Below are 25,635 nucleotides of genomic sequence, written 5' to 3' on the forward strand. Positions count from 1 at the left end.
TATCCCCTTAAGTCTTCTTAAAACCAAACAATAGCTTAACTAGTAAAAAAGGTCTGCCTTGAGCATTATGCTCTTTGAAGAACTATCTATATAGGATCAAACTGGTAACAGCAACTTGATAAAATGGAACCTTAGGGGCAGTGAACTTATGCTAATAAGAAGCAACTCAGAAAAGGAGGGTGAGGATGGTTACACAACTTGAAGAATGTAATCAATGTCACTAAATGGCACATGTAGAAGCTGTTGAATTGGTGTATGTTTTACTGTGTATATTCTTAACAACAAAATAAAAATGAAAAAAAAAAGTCAAGAGAAAATATTTTTATTCATTGAAAGGTTTTTTAATACAAGTACTTCCACGAAGTAAATCCCAAGTACGTTTTACTTTCTCCAGTACAATGTATTCTTACTACATTTTTGTTTGCATTTATTAGTAGTATTTTACAGATATTACATTCAAAGTAGTGGAGCTCCAGATACAGGCTATTAACGAAGAAGGTCAGAGTCTCACTTTCTTAGTGCCTCAGGCTTCCTAGCTAGCTTGCTCACTGCCTCCCACCTCTTCCCCTACACACACATACATACACACTTGCTCTCTTGTAGATATTACTGTATAATTGTCTAAGCTGTGACTGACGCTTGAATTTACATTTGGCTCCAGGCCAAGTCTGTGAATCTGTAAATGCAGGCTACCAGCTGCATTTAGGATACAGCCTGGTGAGGGACTCTTTCTTGACAGTCATTGATGATGAATCTGGAAAGACTGGATACTCTCTTGTGGGAATGTGTGAGGGGAAAGCAGCAAAGTGAAACAATCAACAGTAAGGACAGGGAAAATATTCTGTTAAGAGAGTAGGCATAACATACACACACCAGACTAAACAGTGAGGTTTCTCCTGAGTCCAAACTCTTATTTTTAAAAGTCTGATAAAAACTGGCTTAATTACATTTTACACGGTAATATTTAGTGAATTTTGTCCAAAAAGGGTATATTTTAGGTTCATTTGTAAAAATAACAAAAGCTGTATTACTCAGTCTCTGGTCAATAAGAAAGGAAGAAAGCCTTGCTAGAAATAATAAATAATTTCACACAAAAGGCCAGGTGACATAAGAATAGTATATTAATCAATATATTTCTTTGTATTTACAATAAATCCATTTGTTAATACTGTGATAGAAAAAATAACGAATCAATCCACATTATGTTGTAGAAAGAGGCTTTGAGGATGATCATACTTCTCACAATAAAAACATACAAGGATTTCTCCCACAAATAAAGTACTTTTAACATAATAACAAGTTTCAGTGAAGGTAAAACTGACAAGAGAATTTAGACTGGTGATGACCTAGAATTAAGGAAACAAGGGCATGACCACTAAGCCGCAAAAAGCTGTTTAGTTTTTTCTAGGACTATACTATCTAAATATATTAGTTACCATGTGAGAAGTTAATCTTACCTTGTGAAATAGAAAAAGTAAAAACACTAAATTGGGAAGCTGCATTCATCAAAAGCAGCCCAACACAAAAAAAGGCAAGAGAAATGAAACGATGCATTCTTTTAGGTATATACCATGCATAAAAAGAATTACATAATATATAACTTAATAACCAAACTAATAAATAAATGAGGTAAATTTTAGTCATTGGACCAAGCAATTTACTATATTGAACCACTTAAGAACTGCATTACCACCAAGTTTGTTTCAAAATAATAAGTACTACCATTAACCTAACACATAAGACTGCTGTTTTTTAGATCCCCTTCTAAGATAATAATGGGGAACTGTATAACAAAATATTATCTGAATATAAATCATCAACATCAAATATAATACACTTATTATATAATCTCCATTTTGTATATGCTAGACAAAAGGATGAAAACAGGCTGGTCAGAATTATAAATTTCAAACTAATCCATGATAAAAATCTGGAACTGAAAGAAAAAATTCACAAAATAGATATAACTTGATATCCTTTTCCATATTCAGTGGTTTACCAAGACACAAGCTCTAAACAAATCTATCACCTCAAAGGTAAAAAGAAGAAAAAAAATGTAAATCTCTTTTAAGCTTTAGTTTTCAAGTTTAGCTCTGAAAGAAGGTTGATCTTAGCCAGAAATACAACACTTTTTTAAGAATCCAGAATCTGTTTTTGTATATTAATTTTAGTTATTATTAAGGGATGAGAGGAAATATTATTAAATTATCAAGTTATGAGTAAGAATGTACGGCTAGTTCATGAAATAAATGAACTAGTTGGATCAAGAATTTCCTACCATGCTGTTGGTAATTATCTGTAGCTCCCTCTTGTATAGTAATTTAGAAGATGCTTACCATCACTACTGACAGCACTTTTTATAGTGTATCAATTTCCATTTCTTACTTTTTTCTCCTTGTCAATTAAATGCATTATTTTAAATGTCCAACAGAAAATTTGATTCCTCGTTTCAACTGCTGAAGAGGTGATTTTAACACATAAGTAGATACTCCTGCTAATCCTGAGATGATGATGATGAAGAGGATGATGATGGTGACGGGAAAACTAAAACTCACATGATTTTTTACTCATACTTCTGCTTTAGTTTTTTGTGGAAAATGGCTGGCAGGATGGAAAGAACAGCCAAAATCATCAGAAAAAATACTGAATACCAGGAAACAGCTTCACCTGCTGTTGTAAGCTGGTATAGTGTTGTTCCCGCATTGATAGCTATAAAAGAGGGAGGTGCAACACCTGAAATAAAAAGTGAAAACACAATAAAAACCATTTGTTTGTAAAAATTAAAATTTTTCTGTGCATAAAACTATAAATACAGCTATTTCCATTGTTAAAAAAAAATCATTAAAAAAAAATTAAAGCCCCACAAGTTATTACCATGTAAAGAATTCCTAAGGATAATGAATTAAAAAACTCAAGAAAAGTCTGTAGACCGCCCTTGACGGGGAACACTACAAAGCGTTCCTGACGGAGGAGGAGAAAAGTGCGGCAAAACTCAAATACTAACAAAAAGGCCAGACTTAACGGTCTGAGACTGGAGGAACCCCAGAAGAAACAGCCCCCTGACTCTCTGTTAAGCCAGAACTAAAACCATTCTCAAAGCCAACGCTTCAGACAAAGATTGGACTGGACTATTAGACATAAAATGATACTCATGAAGAATGTGCGTCTTAGTTCAAGTAGATACACAAGACTAAAATGGCAGCTCCTGTCCAGAGGCAAGATGAGAAGGCAGAAAGAGACAGGAGCTGGCTGAATTAAATGGACACAGGAAATCCAGGGAGTAACTAGGGTCACATAACAATGTGTGTTTAAATTTTTGTACGAGAAACTAACTTAAGCTATAAACTTTTACTTAAAGCACAATAAAAAAAAAAGTGTCTAGAGAATAATTTTACAATATCATCAAAGCCTTTAAAAAAAGGGAATGTGCTGATTCAGCAATTTCAACTTCAGGAAATAGTGGTATATATGAGCAAATCTGAAGGATGTCCATGAGAGCATTACATAAAAACTCTGGAAACAATCTAAATGCTCAAAAATAAGGTTGACTAAATTGTTTACCCTGATAAGATATGCTTTAAATAAAAATGAAGTGGTACAAGATATACCGACATGGAATGATACCCAAAAAAGAATGCATAAAAGAGCACATACAGAACAATCATATCTCATTAAAAATCAATTACTTTAGCCAAAGCTCAGGTAACTAAATCTCTAGCTATATCATCTGAAAAGATAAGGATACAGGGACAAAAATTCTGATCCCACAAATATAACATTATTATTAGAAATACAAAATTGTCCATGCTGATATAAATTTTAAGTTTGTCAATGAATCATTTTACAAGTAGCAATAAGTGATTCTGATTATTCATTTCAAAGAGATCTATTTTTCTAAGGATTAACTTAAACTTCATTAGACATTCGATACATGAGAAATCTGCTCATTTTGTTGGTATCTAAACAAATCAACTCAAACTGGAAAGAAAAGCAGAATATTCTTACTAAGAACCACCAGAATTCACAAAATAATTTAATTCTGAAATTAAGTGTTAAGCTCCTTGAAAACAAGAGCCTTGGTTGACCCTAGCTTCCCCCATTCTTTTGGTAATGTCCACAATAAATGTTGATTACAATAAAATAAAAAAATAAGATAAATTCTCTACTGAAAATTAACTTTCAATACTTCAGCACTTGAACAGAAAACAAAGAAAAAATTACTCAAAAAAGGCATCTTGGATTTTCTCTCCACTGAGAGTGAAAAAAAAGGTTAAAAATTCTACTTAATTCTATATGATTAAAATAATATCTAACAGAATATGCTCTTATTTAAAGAGGAAAAAAAAAAGCCCTAATTCAACATTTCTGAGCACCTATTTAGGCCAGGCACTATGCCCAAGAGTTAGTTACCATGGTACTTGCATGTCTGCAAGAAGCATACAATCTAACCTAGCTGTACAATGTTACATAAGTACACAATGAGCTCTAACACAGTGTCCACGACAGGCCTTACCTAGAAAAGTGCCAATAAAAAAAACTTTCAGTGGCACATTTATCACAGGAGAAGTAATATTAATAAACCAATTAGGCAGAAATGGTGTTATCCTCAAAAATATAATGTAGTTAATGAGATGATCTCTATGACGTTCAACCTGTCATTAAAAAAAAAAAAAGTAAAGAATTAGCATGAAGATTAAGGCCAATCTTGAAAATGAGCTGTTGTTAGGTGCTGTTGAGTCAGTTCCAACTCAGCAACTGTCATGGGTTGAACTGTGTCCCCCAAAAATGTGTGTCAACTTGGCTAGGCCAGGATTCCCAGTACTGTATGGCTGTTCTCCATTTGTGATCTGAGGTAATTCCCTATACGTTAGAAATCCTAAATCCTAACCTCTATGATGTAAATGAGGTAGAGGCAGTTTAATGATGCAGAACACAATCTACAGGATTACAGTGTATCTTGAGTCAATCTCTTTTGAGATATAAAAGAATAAAAAAAAAAAACACAGAGGGAGGGGGACCTCATACTACTAAGAAGGAAGCACCAGGAGTGAAGCATGTCCTCTGGACCTGGGGTCTCCGTGCTGAGAGGCTCCTAGACCAGGGAATTATTGATGGCAAGTACCTTCCCCCAGAATTAACAGTGCCTTCTCCTAGAGCTGGAACTCTAAATTGTTCTTATGTGTTAATGTTACTAAAGATGTTTCTATACCAGCTTAAATAATGACAACTCAACAGTAACATTTTAAACCTGATATGCCAAAATTAAACTTATATGATAATTAGATATAAGATATACATCAAGTGGCCAACTTTTTAATGCCTTCAATTTCCTACAATGTACAGCGCTAGCACAGCACATCAACAAATCTAGCTTAAAAAAAAAAAGATAATTTTTATTTTGTTATTATATATCACATGAGCAAATTAATTCATTACTGATAAATGAAACTAAATAGGTATTTATGGAAACATTTAGCTGATTAAATATAAGCACTGAATTAGTTTATATTTCTTTGAATAGCTAATAAGTTCACAGAAAATAAAACAGCCATCGCAAACAAAAACGTTTATATAAAATCATTTTAGTATTCAGTGCATATGTGGTATAGTGAGAAGAGAACTAGACCAAAAGTGTAGGGATATGAGATTCTAGATATTGCCGTACAATAATTGCGACTTCGGGCAAACTATTTAATTTCAAAAATAGGATTCCCTTAGCAATACTATGTTTGCTTTAGAATACGTAATTTTGTAACATTAGATATGTATTGCTATAAAATCCTGCTATATAACTGCTTTTTAATTTTTTTGTTCCAAAATGATGTCACATGCTACCTTTTCTACTTATCTATTGTCTTCCCAGAACAGCACCCTGGTGGCACAATGGTTAAGTGCTTGGCTGCTAACCAAAAGGTCAGTGGCTCCAACCCGCCAGCCACTCCTGGGGGTGACGGGGGGGAGGAGGAAGACCTGGAGATCTGGTGCCATAAAGGCTGTAGCCTAGGACACCCTAAGGGTCAGTCCTACTTTGTCCTATAGGGTCACTATGAGTCAGATTCAACTTGAGGGCACACAACAACAGCAACAGTTAAGTTTGGGCTATAATGTATCACAAAAAGGTAACTTAATTTCACAAAAGGAAAAGTATGTGTAGATCGAAAGGAGATAATACAACTTCATTTTTTCTATTAATGAAAAAGTAATATATTCCTGCATACTGTAAAAAGTATATAAAAACACCTTGACAAATGTGCTCAGGGGGATTAGTTCTATGTTTTTAATTGTTAATATTCTGAGATACAGATACACTGAACAAAGATCTACTAAAGTTCTCAGAAAGAACATTTTTTTGATCTATATATTTTTTGTCATCAAGTCAAGGAGTTAAGTCATGGAAGGAAAAGGCCTCAGTAAAATATTATCTCCACTTACCACATCAAATAAAGGAAATGTGAAGAACAAATTAATACCCTGACTAGGGTACACCAAAAGGCATATTTCGCATATGCATTGCAGTGGCTTTAATCATGTCCCCCAAAAATCCATGTACATGTGGAACCTCAGAATGTCACCTTATTTGGAAACATGGTTTTTTACAGGTGTAATTAGTTAAGGAGACCAAATCATCGTGGATTTAGGGCGGGCCCCTAATGTTCTATTAAGAAGAGGAGAGGACACAGACACATATACAAACATAGAGAAGTGAAGGTCACAAGAAGACAGTGGTAGAGATTGGAGTGATACAGCTAAAAGCTAAGGAGCACCAAGGACTAAAGGGAGCCACCAGAAACTAGGAAGAGGCAGGGAAGGGTTCTTCCTTATAGCTTTTAGAGAGCATTGGCCCTGCTTTGATTTCAAACATCCAACCTCCAAAACTGTGAGAAGAGGATAAATTTCTGTTATGTTAAGCTACTTAGTTTGTAGCAATTTGTTATAGAAGCCCTTTTTCCTGCCCTGGGTGTCCCATTCAAAAAAACTGCCATTTATCTATGTGTGCCTGAGTTCATTTTCAAACACCTCTCCCAGGGACTTTTGAAAATAAGTATAGGAAGGGACACAGCAACACCAAGTTGTACAGTAGTTGTTATATTTATCACTGCTAGTCTGTAGCAGAGATCCTGGTTGAAGATAACAGCTGTTTCTACTGATGAAATGCATTAAAGGAGTTGGTGTATACTGATAGCATGCTGTATTAGCACAAAAAAGGTGTTCAAATATGTGATTCCTTTACATGGACACTTTGACTACTTTGATTGAACTTAGCAGGACTGAAGAATTACAAGTACAAAAAAATCATATTTGAAATCGTTATTAACATTCTTATTCGTCCAAAAGATAAATTTTATTAAAAGCCTGAGTCTGAGTTAATTTAGGTAGGGGTTATATATTGAGAACCCAGCTAGCCAAAGAGTTAAATGACTAAAAAATACAGGTTTACCTGCTGTGACCATTTCACTGCTTTCTCTGTTAGGTATTTGTATACAACTGGCCTCCCAACTAAATAGGAAAGCATATAGCAGAATGAGGCACCGAGTCCAGAACACTGAAAAGTAACAAGAAGCAAAAAACATTTTGTATTTTTCCATCTTATTCACACAGATATTCACCTAAGGAAATACTCAACTAGTTCACTTCTTTTGTGGGGTGGAAAGGATACTCTGTATGACATTTCTTATGCAAAGAACAAGAAAGAACCTAGTCCTTTCTCAACCAAATCCTAGCTAAAGAGGTTAGCTAAAACAACTGGCACTTGTGATTAAACTTAGTGATGGAATGACAAATACTTAATGTTGATCTTTAGTCTAAGAATAAAATGATAGGTGCCAGTTTATTCCCAATCACTACGCTTGAAACCATCCCAACCTGTTACCCCAACCCTGAAACTTAATTCATTGTGTCTACAAACAGTCTTAATTGAATTACAAAATAAAAAAAGGAAGAAAAGGCAAAAACAGAACCCATAAATGCAAATAAATCTATGATAACCGGGCTCCAGGGGAAAAAAATTACAACAGCTCCTTACCGGACTTCACAGATATTACTTTACATTAAACTCCACTAAACTAATGAGTTTATATGCTAACATAGACTAGTGGGCCTAAGATTATCATCATCATCATCATTCTACTTAAAGCTATTTTTTTTCCAGTCTCCCAATTTCATTTTATATACTTACCAAACAAACAAGAAATAAGGCTAGTGGAAAGGGATAAAGAAACCCTGAGAGGATACTGAGAAATATAGAACCTGGAATAGCAAATGTTTGCAAGCTGTTAACTTCTAAGTTAAGGATTAAAACATTAATTAAATGGAATTTTTAAAAGGAAAGACAAATCCAACATTTCAGAAAAAAAGTATTAATACAGAAGGTACCATGTTAATAGGATTATATCCGCATTTCAGTATTAAAATATAAAATTACATACAAACTTTAAAAAATACAAGCTCATTAATTTCTTACCTGTAATGCCTCTTATTCTAACTAGCATTACTATGAATACAATGCTAATAAGAGTGTGTTACTAAAAGAAAAACCAAGACAAATGTCCTACACATGTCAGATAGAGAGGAACTGGGAATGTAGACAAAAAATAAAGGTCTTCATTTATCTCTTAAATAACGTGCTTCTGTAATGTGTATGAGTTCTGTTTTGATTTACCCCAAAATTTTTTTTTCAAGAAACATGATTTCGCACCAATTGGTCCCAACGAACCTGGAGCAAAAGAAATTGAAAAACACCAAAAATACAAGGAAAATACTAGCCCAAGAAACAATAACGGCCACATAAACCAGAGATTCCATCAGCCTGAGACTAAAAGAACTAGATGGAGCCCAGATACCATCAATGACCACCCTGACAGGGAACACAATAGAGTCCCTGACAGAGCAGAAGAAAAGTGGGGTGCAGAACTCAAATTCTAGTAAAAATACCAGACTTAATGGTCTGAGACTGGAGGAAGCCCAGAAGAAATGGCCCCCGGACACTCTGTTAACCCAGAAGTAAAATCATCCCCGAAGTCAACTCTTCAGACAAAGATTAGACTGGGCCGTAAGACATAAAACGATACTCATGAAGAGTGTGCTTCTTAGTTCAAGTAGGTTCATGAGACTAAACGGACAGCTCCTGTTCAGGAGCAAGATGAGAAGGCAGAAGGGGACACAAGCTGGCTGAATGAACACGGGAAATCTGGGGTAGAAAGGAGGAGTGTGCTGACATATTACAGGCGTAGCAACTAGGGTCACATAACAATACGTGCATAAATTTTTGTATGAGAGACTAACTTGAACTGTAAACTTTCACTTAAAGCATAATTAAAAAAAAAAAACAAGATTTCTATGGAAATCTACATACCGTTAAGTATAATCACTTATTTCTAATTTAACTTTGGAAACTTACCATAATTCACTACTCACGAAAAGGATTAAGAGGTTAAAAAATATAGTAAAAATCACAAATTTATTTTTAAACAGAGTTTTGCTATTTCTACTTTCCCCTAGTTCCTAGTTTTGGCCTGGACTCCTTAGACTTCTTCACCCCCAACAAGTTGATCTACTTAGAAGTTAATCAGACTGAGTGAATTTGTCTCTCTTTCCTACTTTAAAATTTCTATCTCCACCCGTAAATTCTGACTCTTTTTTCTCCAGTTCCCAATTTATTCATGTTCTTTCATTTCGATCTCCTCCTCCTTCCTCTTGGATTCTTTCATTTCTAACTTTTTGCTCTTTCATGGGATTCCTTCTCTATAAAGCCACTCAAGATGCCTGCAAACTAGAATTAAAACCTAGGCTTTCCTCAACCAGGTATCCTATTCAACAGTTGCCCCTCGTCTTCACTTTCTCATTAGAGATTCTCTCCTTGTCCCCTTCCATTCAGCTTACCCACCCCACCACTCTATTGAAACACCCCCCTGACCAAAATTAATGGCTTTTTAACGATCTCTGCATAGGATTAGACATCCTCTCGCATCAAACTCAGGCTCCAGTGAGCTGTACTTTTCTTCTATGTTACAAATAATTTCTTTAGTTTTTTTCCCCTCCTTACCCTCAAAATTGGGCTTTCTCTAACATTGTTAGCCACACACTTCTCCCCCTTTCCTTTGATAAATTCAATGATTTCCATAGCTTCAGACATCAGCCACATATACTGATAGCTCCTAATTCTGTATCTCTGACGCAATCTCTCTAATCAAATACCAGTCTCGAATATTCCATCTGTCTACTGGATGTCTGCACTAAAAAAAGGGAGACAGAGATTTACATTTCAGGGTTCTTTCAAACCTTATTATGTAAATTTTCAAACATATATGAAAAGTAGAAAGACCACTTCAACAATACATAATGAATCTTGTTTTGTCTATATCCCTTACACCCTACACTCCAACTAAATTGGACTACTGATCACTTACTAACCATGCTTGGCTTGCAAGCTGTTGTAGTCTTGCTCTGTCTACAACGATCTACTTCCTATCTCTACCCATCCTTCCCCATTATTCCAGCTGGAAATAGTTGTTCTGCTTCTGAATGCTCAAAGCACTATACCCGTACTTACCATATAATCATTACTTTGAAAAAAAATTTAAAAACTGGTTAAATGAATGAATGTGAGGGTTAAAATAAGGAATTACGTTATAAAAACTAATTTATATAAAAGAGTTTGGAATTAGATATAATTTATGAAGATACTTGTACTGTATTGGAGCCCTGGTGGTGCAGTGGTTAAATGATAAGGCTGCTAACCAAAAAAGGTCAGCAGTTCAAATCCACCAGCTGTTCTTTGCAAACCCTGTGGTACAGTTCTACCCTGTCCTCCAGGGTCACTAGGGGTTGGAATCAACTCTACAGCAATGGATTTTTGGTTTGTACTGTATTGTCCAATATAGCCACTACTACTGGCTGTTAAGACACTGAAATGTAGCTAGTCTGAATTGAGACATGCTGGGTCAAATCAGGTCTTTGAACCGGTTCGAACAGGTTCTGTCATGGCCTATGAAGGGAAAAAGGAACGGACCTCAATAATTTTTACAACTTGGGTAATCTGAACTGCCAACCTTTTGGTTAGCGGCCTGAACTACTAACAACTGCACCACCAGAGTTCCATATACATATATATATATATATATATAGACAGACACATACTTATACATATATATACACATACCAACACACATGTAAGAAAATGCTGCTATTAAATTTTATAGGAGAAAAAATTTTAGTCAAAAAGCTCAACAAAGCAAAAGAAATTCAAGAATTAAAAGGAAACAAGAATATACTCTGAGAGCATTAACAAAATAATCAATTTGCTTTTTTAAAATAAAAGCTGTTTTAAAGAGTATGATGATTATTTTTTCAATATGAAGTAAAGTCTTTCATTCACCAAGATTTGCAAAATAAGATAGGACTAGAATAAAAGACAAAAAAAATCAGAAATTAAAGTTAAAGCTATCCCATAGATTGGAAGATCAATCACCAATAGCAGATGCAGTTTGAAAATACGTAAAAAGGACAAAGCTATTTACCTGACTAATTACAAAGTACAGCTTATATTTACTGTAAAGAATGCACACTAAGAATTACAAAAAATATTCATATTCTTTGAACCATTAATTCTTGTCTTAGGAATTTTTCCAAAGGAAACAATTAAATGGAAGAAAAAAATCTTATGAATCAGGAGATTTGTAACATAATATTTATAAAAGCAGAAAAATTAGAGACACATATATCTAAAATTAACAGAAAATATTTAAAAATTATGGCATGGACACTGGTCATTCAAAGTAATTATTTTAAATAGGATAAAGGAAGAAAATGTTTATAAGAAAAATAAGCAGATACAAAAAACTGGTAATAAATATATGGACATAAAATTGAGTTTGAGGAGATAGGATGATAGAATTTTTTCCAATTTAATTTTTCAATGATTTGTTTAATGTTGTTACATATACTGCATTAATAATTCTTAAAAGAAAAAATTATACTCTGTAAAACTGAACAGCAGACCTTTTTAAATCTTTTTCTTGAACAAAACTAGAAAACATTTTTTCAGTTAAAGGATACAAAATATATGTAGCAAAATAAGCTACAAGTACTTGTACATAAAAGGTGTCCTTATATTTGGATAAAACTTTTCCTAGAGCCTTGGCATCATCCATATCTCTGGGAACCTTCATAGTCACTCTTTCTTCTCTAAAGAAATAAAATTAAAGTGAAAAAATTTAAAACAGAATTTTGTCAAGATAATTAATATCAAGTCAAGTTCAAAACACGAAGTTTTATCCAAAATGATTTGATGTCTTGATTGGTAATATGTTAACTCTAAATTCACAATTTTTAAGTTCAAAAGTCTATAATTATGTTCTTTATTTAATGTTTTAATGAAGAATTTCATGAAACATCTAAACTACGTATGAAAGTTCAGGATGATTCAAACTAAAGATTAAAAGGATTTATTCCAATATTGGTTTAAATTTTAAATGTAAGCAATGGATCACAGATGTTAGCATATTAAAAACATTTAACATCATTTTGGATAATCTTCATGAGAAATTAAAGTCAACAATCAATTTCAACTAAAATTAAGTAAACATTTTCAATGAATTCAGTTTTTACCTTTTCTGGAATATCCCAATTCAAAGTTTACAAACAAACGAACATTTTTCTCTATCAATTTTCCTTTATTTTTGGTGTCTTGTTTGGAAATGAGCACTTGCTTACAAAAGCTTTAAATAATCATATCCAATCATCTTTGTGTTTACACATATTCTGCCCATATGTTTACGCAATAAAATTTAACTGACCCTGCAAAACAATGATACAACACTACTTTCTTCAGTCCTATAGAACAGGTGGTAAACTAAACCGGCTTTTCTCACTTATACAATTTAACTAAAAAAACTCTATAGAAACGTGTGTATACCTGCATATATATGCACACACACACACACACACACACACACGTATACAGAGAGAAATAAACAGAATATCAAAGATTTGTAACAGTATATTATTATTTATAATTGCTTGGTTACCATTCTTAAAGCAGGTTGGCAGCAAAGACAACCTGAATCTACAGTCTATATCCTTTCCCTCTTTCAATCAACTCTCGATTCCTTACTCCTTGATCAAAACCACAGAGGATCTAAGAAATTCAATCACACTGTTATTGTTAGGCGCCATCAAGTCAGTTCCAACTCCTAAAGACCCTACATACAACAAAGAACAAAACACTGTCCGGTCCTGTGCCATCCTCACAATTGCTATGTTTGAGCCCATTGTTGCAGCCACTGTGTCAACTCATCTCTTTGAGGGTGTTCCTCTTTTTTGCTGACCCTCTACCTTACTGAGTATGATATCCTTCTCCAGGGATCGGTCCCTCCTAATAACATGCCCAAAGTATATTAGAGGAAGTTTCTCCATCCTTGTTTCCAAGAAGCACTCTGGCAGTATTTCTTCTAAGACAGACTTCTCATTCCTCTAGCAGTCCACGGTATATTCAATATTCTTCACCAACAACATAATTTGAAGGCTTCAATAATTCTTCAGTCTTCCTTATTCATTGTCCAGCTTTCGTAAGCATTTGAGGCAATTGAAAATAACATGGTTTTTGTCAGGTGCACTTTAGTCCTCAAAGTGACATCTTTGCCTTTTAACACTTTTATCTTTTGCAGCGGATTTTCCCAATGCAATACCTCGTTTGATTTCTTGACTGCTGCTTTGTTGGACACTGATTGTGGGGCCAAGTAAAATGAAATCCTGGACAACTTCAATCTTTTCTCCATTTATCATGACGCTGTTTATTGGTCCAGTTGTGACAAGCTCTTTATTTTCTTGATGCTGAGGTGTAATCCATACTGAAGTCTGTAGTCTTCGATCTTCATCAGTAAGCACTTCGAATCCTCTTCACTTTCAGCAAGTAAGGTTGTGTCATCTGCATTATTGCAGATTGTTAATGACTAATGCATCTTCCGCCAATCCTGGTGCCACATTTTTATATAGTCCAGCTTCTCGGATTATTTGTTCAGCATACAGATTGAATAAGTATGGTGAAAGGATACAACACTGATTTATACAACTTAAAAACTAAAAAGACTCGATAGGAATGTGTGTATACATGCATATACGTGCACACAAACATGTATACAGACAGAAACCTTCCCTCATTCTAAACCATGCAGAATCCCCTTGTTCTGTTCAAACAACTGCCTCTTGGTCTATACACAGGTTCCTCATGAGCACAATTAAGTGTTCTGAAATTCCCATTCTTCGCAACATCATCCGTAATTTATCATGATCCATGCAGCTGAATGCCTTTGCATAGTCAATAAAACACAGGTAAACATCTTTCTGGTATTCTCTGCTTTCAGCCAAGATCCATCTGACATGAACAAGGATATCTCTGGTTCCATGTCCTCTTCAGAATCCAACTTGACATTCTAGCAGTGCCCTGTCAATGTACTGCTCCAACCGTTATTGAATTATCTTCACCACAGTTTTACTTGCATGTGATATTGATGATACTGTTCAATAATTTCTGCATTCTACTGGATCATCTTTCTTTGGAATGGACACAAACAGGAATCTCTTCCAGCTGGTTGGCCGGGCAGCTGTCCTCCAAATTTCTTGGCATTGACGAGTGAGCAGTTCCAGCACTGCATCTGTTTGCTGAAATATCTCAATTGGTATTCTGTCAACTCCTGAAGCCTTGTTTTATGCCAATGCCTTCACTACAGCTTCGACTTCTTTCTTCAATGTCATTGGTTCTTGATCGTATGCAACCTCCTGAAATCAATCACACTAATAATAATAAAGGACCTTTGCTGGAGCAATGGTTAAGTGCTCAGCTGCTAACCAAAACGTTGACAATTTGACCCCACCAGTGGCTCAGAGGGAGAAAAGACCTGACAACCTGTTTCCATAAAGATTACAGCCAAGGAGACCCTATCGGGCAGTTCTACTCTGTCTTATAGAGTAGCTGTGAGTCAGAATTGACTGATGGCACATAACAATAACAATATAACACACTACCCTTCCAAAGAGTATTTAAATCCATGTAAGGAACACTTTAAAATCAAAATAATTAAATTGTAACCATAACATTTTAAGCACAGAAGATGGTGAAGGAAAAGAATTTGGAGGCAACAGGAATTTCCTGATCCCCTGAAATCACATTTCACAGCTATCCATCTGGTTTTCATGTGAGGCTGGTTCTAGTAGGAAGTCTACCTACTATTTTAGTTGTCCCTCATGCAATCTAAGATTACACAGTGATGGTATTACTGTGAGTTAAAGAGTTGTGGTTATTTCGCTTCTTACCACATGTTCTAGGCCCACAATCTCTTACCTAAAACTTAAAAAATTCTGCAAAGGAATAGATTTTTATAATTTATTTCTCAGCAAAATTGAACCAAACTATGTAAAGTCATTCACAGTCTTTTTTTAAATTATACTTAGTGTTACTATGCCGGTTTGCTGCAAAAATATTAATGTATTTGATAATAGGCTGCTGCCCCAGACCCTGCTAGAAGTATTACATAATTTATAAAGTATATTCCATATAGAAAAATTCTAAATTCTGGAACACATTTCACTCCAAGGTTTTTGCTAAGGAACTGTGGACCTGTACTAGATATACAATCTTTTACAAGGTCAATTTGAATGCGAAAAGTACCTATTCAGACCATATCACTCAGAAAAACAGGGAAGGAAAAAAGAGCTGGGAGACAGGAATGTGGTGAGGAAGGAAACTGATTGAAGCCACTGATTGAAGCCCGCTAAAACTGACCAGAAGGAAAAGTAGGAAGGCAGAAAACAAAGAGAAAAGGAATGAAATTAGTAAACTGTTTTTCAAACTATAGGTCAGTATCTATTACTGAACTGTAAAATAAGTTTACTTCCTCACTACCAGCATTAAAAAATGAAATGAAATAAATAGAATAGTTTAGAAAGTATCAGAAGATACTGCCTAAAATAAGAGTAAGAAATGCTTCATTCAATGCTGAGTTTTGTACATATACATGCATGCAAAAGAGAGAGAAAAACAAAGAAAGAGAGAGAAAAGGAACATGCATGTAGAGTCACAATATAAAAATGCATTGTGGTTATACAAAAAAAAATTTTTTGAAAGCCATTAGAAAGATGAAACTTTAAGAGAACAAGGAGTGCTACAAAAACCTTGCAGAGAAAATCAAGAAGCATATTGAGAAAGAAGTACTTAATTAACAATGTTGAAATGGAGTTGCTACAAGCCATGAGAGCTGATACACAATCACCGTGACAGTTCTGTTGCTAAATTTCAGCTTTAAGTTTTAATCCACTTTCATCTCTGTAACTGTCTAGGAATTTTCAGTTTGTCTTTCAATATACTTACTCACTAAGCTGGGGAAAATTTTTATATACCAAAAACATAACAAAAGCTGCCAATAAGAAGATGGACACCAATATAAGGAGTGACATTCTTGCTGACCCAGCTTCTTCCCGGGCTTTCTCTGAAAGAAAAAAAAAGAAAAAAAACACAAAGTTTAAAAAACTATAATTAAGATAAATATAAAGACAGTATTTCAAGCCAGCAAATAATTTCCTTAAATACTTTCTTCCCAGAAAACAGTTCACACCTTTGCCCAAAACACTTTGTGACATTAAATTTTTACCACATAAAGTATTTGACATAGGCATATTACTTCTGGGGGACATACTCATTTTATAAGCATGAAAAAAACAACAGAAGTTACAGCATTGATCTGTTGATAAACCAAAGGAAAAAAAGGCATTTTTTTTCCTTTTTATGCTCTAGATGCTATCACTGACTTTTAATCTTATATATCTCTATTGGGAGAATACAGACAGAATGGCCTCTTAGGAAGATTAAGTAATTTGTCCATTACTTTAACTGTCAAAAGAACACAAAGATTTACTAATGCAACTAGTGAATGCTATACTTTCTCCTTACCCTCAAGGATTTTGACACATAATGTTGAACCTCAAATTTCTGGGTGGTTTGGTGACTCCAAGAATGGGAGTTTGTTTGCATCCCCTCACAAAGCAATCTCAGTGTTGCCTTTAAAATTACATGCCAGATAGTAAAAGTAGGGAATGAGATCCAGAAAGTAGCAAGCAGAAAAATGAGTAAGCACTGTTTTATCATGAAGCATCAGTGGAGCAAGCCAGGATCCCTTGTTAACACAACGCTCACTCGGGAGCAGGCAGGAGGTGGTGGCTCAATTTTTATTGCCTACATTTTATACCATATATATACTGATAACACTCAGGGGATTAAAAAAATATAATTAAGAATTTATTATTTTTAGTTCCCTGAGAATGGATTCACCATTATGCTCCTCCTCTAACTACTACACATATAACTTTCATATGTGCTATTTTTCTTAATAAAATTTTGTTGTGCTTTAGGCAAAAGTTTACACAGCAAATTAGGTTCCCCTTTAACAATTTTTATACAAATTGTTCAGTGCCATTGGTTACAATTTTTATAAATATGTCAGCATTCTTATATTTCCATTCTATTCTGTTTCCATTGATCTAGGTTCCCTTCCCCATCTTGCCTTCTCGTCTTCATACATGCTTTTATAAAATATCCTAAACAAAAGTTTAGGACTGTCTGTACTCTGTTCATTAATTTAACAAATCTTTCTTCATTAAAATTTATTTTAAAAAGTGTTAGGTTTCATTAATTGCCCTACCTATATGCCCCCTCTCTGGGAACTAACACACTCCCTTTGTCACGCAAAAGGGCTAATTTCAATGGCAGCCGTATTCTTACCGAGAGATTCCAACACTCCACCCTCCCAAATACAGAGACTGAGTGGCCCAAAGTCAGACACCTGACCCAAGCAAAAACAATTCATTACTGGCTGACCAGATTTTCTCTTGAAAACTTAAAACTAAGAGAAAGAGATACTGTCGTCAAGGGGTAGTGGGCCTTGAGGCCGAAAAGTCAAACAGTAGAGGCCAGAGTCAATAATATGGCAAGCCAAAGACATGTATCAGAAAGTATAAGAGTGGAGTTTGGAAGAGACACCCAGAGAAGCAGAAATGCGAGATAAAGCAAATCTACTTGTTGACTTCTAACTTAGTACTTCCCTTGAAGCCTGGTAATATTTCTTCCTTCTCATGGATGCCTATGAGATCGTCTCTTGTATTCTTAAAATAATCTCTCTTTTTTTTATTAACTTTTATTGAGCTTCAAGTGAACGTTTACAAATCAAGTCAGACTGTCACATATAAGTTTACATACATCTTACTCCATACTACAATCTCTCTTTTTATTTGTGCTTTTTAAAACTGATCTCTGTTCATTTCAACCAAAAAGCCTTGACTAAAAGATAAACTTCATTTTATCCCTTGTCTCATTTTACCATTTTTATTTGTTACAACTGCATTAGTAAGGTTTTGCTAAATTCTATGCTAAACATGAAGTGACGGTAACCGTCTAGCTCCTTGCTACGCAAAAGTGTGTTCTATTGTGCTGTAAACTTTCACCTAAAGCACAATAAGATTATTAAAACAAAAAAAGTGTGTTCTATAAACTAGATGAATCAAGATCATCATGAAGCATGTCAGAAATTCAGAGAAGTTAAAAAGGTGGGCTGGGGCAAGTTAATTTTATAACTTTTAACTGGTTACTCTTTTCTTTTTAGGATGTGTGAATATGATTTATGAAGAGACCTCATGATATGCATTGAAAATGTCATGGACATTTAGGCATTTGTTATATATGATTCTGCAGACACATTTTCTGAATGTAAGACATGAATTAGGCTGGGCCAATCAGGTTATTCTTATCCTTTGAGAACTGTGATTGGTTTAGGGATGAGAATTTGATCTGAGCCAGTCTAATCAGAGTGAATATCAAGACTTTTATTGACAATGCTAGGACAAAGATTCTAGAAATTAAGAAAGAAGCATGTAGCTTATTTTGAACCTTCAAGAGAAACCAACCTGATAAAGCTAACATCAAATAAGCAAACAAACATATCATGAAAATCTGACCCTTGATGACATCACCGAGGCACTGGTTACAGCCTGAGACATTAAATTCTACTTCCTCTCTTGACTTCTTAGTTACATGAACCAATAAACTCCTTTCAGCAAGGGTTTCAATTGAGTTTTCTATTGATTATAAGCAAAAGAATCCAGGTACATTTTACAGTGAAACCTGTGAGAGCTGAGACTGCCTTGTTTTTCTAGGTGTCACAAGTTTTCTGTCTTTGACAAGGTGCAGTCTTCTCACAACTTCTCCATTGCTGTTAGTGGAAAATATTTGAATTTTCCTTCTTTGGTAGGTTCCTGCCTTACAGAGGTTCTGGCTTTTGCAGGTTTTAATATATGTAAGTTGAGACTGGCATCAAGAAAGCATATTAATTCCTTAGTTGGTGTCCAGTTGCCAATTTTAATCTTAAATTCCAGTTATCAGTAATCAGAGCTTCCTTCCTCTAAGCCAGTACCTTGTTCATAGCATATGCTCAATGAGTATTTGTTGAATCAAATTAGCAAAGCAAGATCTAAGACTGATTTATCATCAAAGTTTGAACAATATTGTCTTCTGAAAGCAGTAAAACCCAACTCCTAGACAGTATTTTCAAATTTTTTACTGCATTCCACAATAAGCAATTTACTTCTAACATCATGATCTGATACATACAAAATCTGTATTACTGAAAAATTATTTTTCAAGAAACAATATTTACGTTTTAATGCATGCAAAGCACTGATATTTTCTCTTTCTTTTTTTTAATGCTTATCATTGCCTACCAAATTGATTTCACACCCTCACGTGGGTATTGACCTACATATTGAAAAATACAGTCACAGAAGTTCTCTTAAATCAAAATGGGGAAATGCTGTGACTTGCTAGGAAGTAGATCCAAAAAAAACCAAACCCAGTGCCATCGAGTCGATTCCAACTCATAGCGACCCTGTAGGGCACAGTAGAACAGCCCCACAGAGTTTCCAAGGAGCGCCTGGCGGATTCAAACCGCTGACCCTTTGATCAGCAGCCGTAGCACTTAACCACTACGCCACCAGGGTTTTCAGGAAGTAGGTCAGCCAGGACAAACAGCACAACCGAAACCCGCTGCCGTCAAGTCGACTCGGACTCATAGAACCCCTACAGGACAGAGTAGAACTGCCCCATGGGGTTTCAAAGGCTGTATGCTCTACAGAAGTAAACTGCCACATCTTTCTCCCTCGGAGCGGCAAGTAGATTCAAACCTTTCTGGTTAGCAGCCAAGAGCCTAACCACTTTGCAACCATAGCTCCTTCCAGGAGAAGGTCCAAAAACAAGCAAACAAACAAAAACCAGTGCCGCCAAGTCGATTCCGACTCATAGCGACCCTACAGGACAGCGCAGAACTGCCCCATGGAGTTTCCAAAGAGCGCCTGGTGGATTCGAACTGCTGACCCTTTGGTTCCCCAGGGTTTCCAGGAAAAGGTCCAGGCACCCTCAAATACAGATTAGGCCAAGAGACTGTTAACTGGCTCTACCTCTTTGCCTATCTCTCACCCCGCCTCATAATGAATTACTAGATTTTCACTACGACTGTGTTGCTCACAAGTCTTCTAAGCGGTCCCCAGTCTATAAGGCTCAGATTTTAGAGAACAGAGTCATAGCAAGGAGTCCACTAAATGCACCAAGCACAGCATGTAGAATATAGAATATTTCAAACACACACAACAACTAAATAGTTGTGTAAATAAAAGGTATACAGACGTGTCAGTTAATAAAATGCAAATCTTCTTGAAGTGTCATGAAATTTACAAGAACTTATTCTGTATTTCTCAACCAAGGATTACTAAAATTCTTTCCTTCAAAACCTTTCCTTTTTTTGAATACCAAGCTATGAACTGCAATTACAAAAACTGTTTTTCTTAACCTGGAAAATCAGTTGCTAAGTAGTTATTAAGAGCTATGGGGACACAGTGGTTTAGAGCTCCGCTGCGATCTGAAAGGCTGGCAGTTCAAACTCGCCTTCCGCTCCAGGGGAGAAAGGTGTGGTGACCTGCTTCTGCAAACATTACATAAAAAAAAAAAATTGGAAATCCTATGAGGGGTCAACTCTGTACTACAGAGGGTGGCTATGAGTCAAAATGGACTTCATGGCAACAGGTTTAGTCTTTCTGGTTTTAAGTAGTTACTAATACTATCACATCAAAAGCTTTTTGACTCCTGCAAGTGGCTCAAATCCTATCACGCAATGGGTCAACAAAATCTTTCGTATATAAAGAGAATTCCTAACATTAATTAGTGATACACACATACAAACAGAAAGGAGAGAAAAAGAAAAAACTGGGATTTTTAATTAATAAACAAGAAGGATCAGACCTTCTTTTGTAAAGCATTTAACACCCTCTAAAAAAAAATTTTTATTATTATTATTTTTTTAATAATCTGACACCATTCCAAACATGGCTAACCTTATCTCCTACAACCACCCAACAGAAACTCTTCACTCTAGACAAGATAATCTCTTTACTGACACACTTAAAAGGTTCTCACTAACCTTCAAACCCACTCTCTTTCCCCTGTCCGGAATCTCCTTCCTTCCTCTCTACTTATCCAAACCCTACTTCTCCATGAAGGCATCCAGTTCACATCCTTCCCATTTTCTACAGAAGTATAGTTTGCCGGAGACATTTTGACAGCATCATAAAAAGAATTACCACGTTGAATGTGTTGTTCTAATGATAAAATAAGATAAACAATTATAAAAGCATTTTAGAAAGCTTCAAAATTTTACGTTCTGTACAGCTTTAGGTAAAAAACAGTAACAAAAAAACTTATCTCAAACCAAGTGACAATCTTCATGGACGCCCTAGGTGGAAAACACTTTTTTAAGAACTCCAGACCTTGAATTCTTGTCAGTCTCAGTAGCAGCATCTTCAAAATATTATTTCTTTAACTTAGAGTGGATTTACTCTTTGACAACAATTCATTTCTAGGCTTTTGAAGTATTTGCCTCTATTGCCTATACACCAAAATAACCAAACCCGATGCCATCAAGTCCATTCCGACTCATAGCAACCCTACAGGACAAAGTAGTACAGCAATGCCCCATACGGTTTCCAAGCAGCGCGTGGTGGATTCGAACTGCTGACCTTTTGGTTAGCAGCCGTAGCTCTTAACCACTATGCTACTAGGGTTTTCCTATTTTCTATAAGTTGGGAAAATCCCCGAATATATAAAACTTAAAGAGCCAAATTAGACTGCTCAAGACACTTTAAAAACTTTGGTCACTTAAACGCATTTAAAAAGCTTAATAATTTCAACTGCTGAAAAGAAATGAACACGAATCCATGCCAAGATGGAATCAAAATATTTAGTTTCTAGGTGTACTTTTTCTTAAAACAATAAAGCCCTAAGGAATGCCAGGATGGTGTACTGGAAAACAGCTTTAGAATAAGACCTTAGCTATAATAATAATTGCTAACATTTACTTAGCCTCCGATTAAAATAAGCCAAGCATTAGACTAAATCTTTTACATAAATTATTTTGTTTAACCCATCCACCCACCTATTAAGTAAATACTATTATTACTAATGTCAGTTCAAAGTTCAGACACTGAGCTTTTGAAAGTAAGTCCAAGATCACAAGTTAAGTAGTAGGGCCCGGACTCACACGCAGTTGTTCCTGCCACCAAAGACCCCGCTCTTTGCTACTTTACTATCAACTTCACAACCTCTCTGGGCGTCAACAAACAAACTACTGTCATTCCTTCTTTCAAATAAACTCAATCTAACAAGCATTTACGAACCTTATAATGGGTAGCAGCCGGCCTCTTCTCTCCCCACAAACCCCCGGGACAGTCTAAGGACCTTTCCACTCCGGGGCCCCACCTGGAACACTGGTGCCGCTGGGACAGCCCCAGTTCTGGTTCCCCGGTCCACTCACCTTTCAAGTGGTCTCCGCTGCTCGGCGCCGCAGGAGCCCTAGTTCGCGCTGCCTGGTCCCCTACTGGGGTCGTGGGGAGTGCCTCCGTCTGCGACCGTTCCGCGATGCTGCCTTTCGCCATGGCTGCTGCCGGGAAGGGGGAGGAAACGGAGTGATGCCGCAGCTCCTCAACAACTCCGCCGCAGGCTCTTTACAACACACAACAGCGACAGCCTAAGCCACTTCCGGCGCGACCTCTTCACCTGAGACGACCTCAGCCCCACGAACACTGCGCCGTTCCCCGGAGATCCGCAGCGCCCACTCGGCCTAGGCTCCGCCCCGCGCCGCCCCCGAGCCTCGCGCGCTCGCGCCGATCCAGTAATCGCAAGACAAGTCAAGGTCCCGGCCCGCCCATCCATAGCCCCACCCCCTCCACCCGCGGGAGGCATGCGCAGTCGCGGTTTCGAAGTCATGGGGCTGCGGCTGGCGGACACAGGTTCTTAATGCGCAGGTTTAACTATCCGGAAGTACGATCTCAGAGACTTAAATCCTTTGTCCGGGCCACCGGAAGTGCCTGCGAGTGATTAGTTGGCGTTTTGCGACTGACGCTATTTCCGTCCGCTTTGTTATACACCAATTCCACCTACAGTTGTTTTAAGACTGGAGGGGCTAGGAAATGCTTGGTTTGAAGATAATGGAAGAGGTAAAGCCTGAGCCAGGTGTACCTGAATTTCAGAACACTAAGTATCGGGGAGGGTCTATAACCTTTGAATGTAACTCACAGTGGAAGAAATGAGACTAAAATCCGGGTTTTCTTAATTCAATGTAAATGCTTTCCCTTGTCATCATCCTGCCGCTCCTAACTAATTAACCCAGGTCAGCTCATTACAGTTACCTTTTCTTTGTGCTGAGCCCATATGTGCCTTTTTGACAGTTACATTTCCCATTCCTACCTTTCAGAGCAGCGTTCAAATTGCTCTCTCTGGTGAGTGTATTGGCAATCCGTTTTGAAAGTAACTTGTGAGCAACACTTTAAATTCTCCTGGAATCTAGATTTCTGGGTTCCATGGAGGTAGGATGACCCATCCAGGCCATTGCCTGGAGATGTTATTTTAAACCTTTAGCCATGAGAAAACTGGTTTCTAAGAGACTTTTAAGTCACACAATGGTCTAGATAAATTAGTAGAGACCATTTTGACCTAAGTATTGTGCTCTTTTGAAGAACTGTATTTGTATTCAGTTTCGAGAAACTCCGAGGTTGGACTCGAACTGAAAAACCTGAACCTGTTGTCTTCGGGTCCATTACAACTTGTAGGGAACCTATAGGACGGGGTAGTACTTCCCCATAGGGTTCCCAAGGAATGGCTGGGGGATTAGAACTGCCGACCTTTATGGTTAGCAGCCTAGCTCTTAACCACTGCACCACCAGGGCTCCAAAGGCTGTACTTCAGGGTGAATTGTTATATAAACACTTCTGTGCGTGTTTCCATGGCAGTGTCGATGAGATCGGGTATAAGGATTTTTGGAAATTTTTTTTCTTCTTGTGAACATTTTTTATTCACTAGTTGAAATGTTCGAATCGACGGCACTGGGTGCTGGGTAGTTAAAATGTTACCCAAATTTACAAATTGTGTATTAGATAAGCTTCAATTTCTGTCACTGGCTTAATATGCTTTTGTTTTAACACTTAGCGATGTGTGTAAAAGTATCCCGATTGTTCCTATCTAGTAATTTCATTTCTAGGAAACTATTCCAAGGAAATAAATATATACAAAGAGTTGTTCCTAACAGTATTATTTGTTAGTAAAATGGTGAAAGTGTGAAAGCAATCTAAAACTCCAACAATTAGGAAAAATTGTTATGTAAATTATGGTAGATCCATTTGTGTGGGCGTTCCAAAAGTGAGGTGCTTGACTCATTTGAGAATGATCACCCCAGGTCTGAGCCCACTCTGTTTTGCTTATTTCCCCTGCAACCATCAGACCCTTAGACAGACTTAAGTACATAACAAAAGAAACATTATTCTCTGTGATTAAACTAAAGATATGGAAAGAATGACCCTAAGGAAGGGTCTTGGCACAAGACAATTATCAGTAATGACCTCAGCAGCCCTCAGGAAATGTTCTGAGATAAATTACCTCATGACCACCTTGTAAATCACCCACTTAAAACCCAAAAGAAACCTGTTACTATCAAGTTGATTCTGACTCCTAGTGACCCTATAGGACAGAGTAGAACTGCCCCCATAGGGTTTCCAAAGAGTGGCTGGTGGTTTTAAACTGCCGACCTTTGGTTAGCAGCCCTAGCTCTTACCACTGCACGAGGAGGGCTCTAAAACCCCCATGGTTTCCTAAACTAACCAATCCAAATAGCCCACGTTTGGTTTTCCAACCAATCACTGTAAACGACCCCCTTCTAGGTGTGCCACTTCCTGCTTCCCTCATCTTGCAACTTCCAATCAGAATGTTGTACCTTAAGTCCTTGACTTTACCTCAGAAAATAATGCATCGGTAACTCCACCACTTTGGAGTGTTTGGTTTCACTTTCTGAGATCAGATATGTTCTTGGTTCAAACTGTTTTGAACTTTCAATGAATCGCTTTGTTTTTAACAGAGTAAGCAATCTTACTCATTGACATATTCAATGGAACTGTTTTATGTACGCATCCTTTGCCTATTTCTATTAAGGCCTGCATTGACCACTCTTAAGACGTAGCTTTTTATTCTGCAGCGTCCTGCTTATTTCCTTCATAAAGTTT

At 36.5% G+C, this 25,635-nt stretch overlaps 1 protein-coding gene across 1 annotated transcript; it reads right to left on the bottom strand.

Moving 5' to 3' along the window:
• Positions 1 to 330: 330 nt before the first annotated feature.
• On the bottom strand, positions 331 to 23,239 carry TMEM41B (transmembrane protein 41B). Its single transcript, XM_049890349.1, has 7 exons — positions 22,899 to 23,239; positions 16,364 to 16,481; positions 12,055 to 12,183; positions 8,177 to 8,270; positions 7,439 to 7,543; positions 4,514 to 4,652; positions 331 to 2,733 (listed from the first exon to the last, which is right to left on the bottom strand). The coding sequence occupies exons 1-7, from the start codon at positions 23,017 to 23,019 to the stop codon at positions 2,564 to 2,566; spliced, it is 876 nt and encodes a 291-aa protein (XP_049746306.1). The 5' UTR covers positions 23,020 to 23,239; the 3' UTR covers positions 331 to 2,563.
• Positions 23,240 to 25,635: the final 2,396 nt, after the last annotated feature.

Source organism: Elephas maximus, chromosome 7 (assembly GCF_024166365.1).
Source record: "Elephas maximus indicus isolate mEleMax1 chromosome 7, mEleMax1 primary haplotype, whole genome shotgun sequence".
NCBI classification, from domain to species: Eukaryota; Metazoa; Chordata; class Mammalia; order Proboscidea; family Elephantidae; genus Elephas; species Elephas maximus.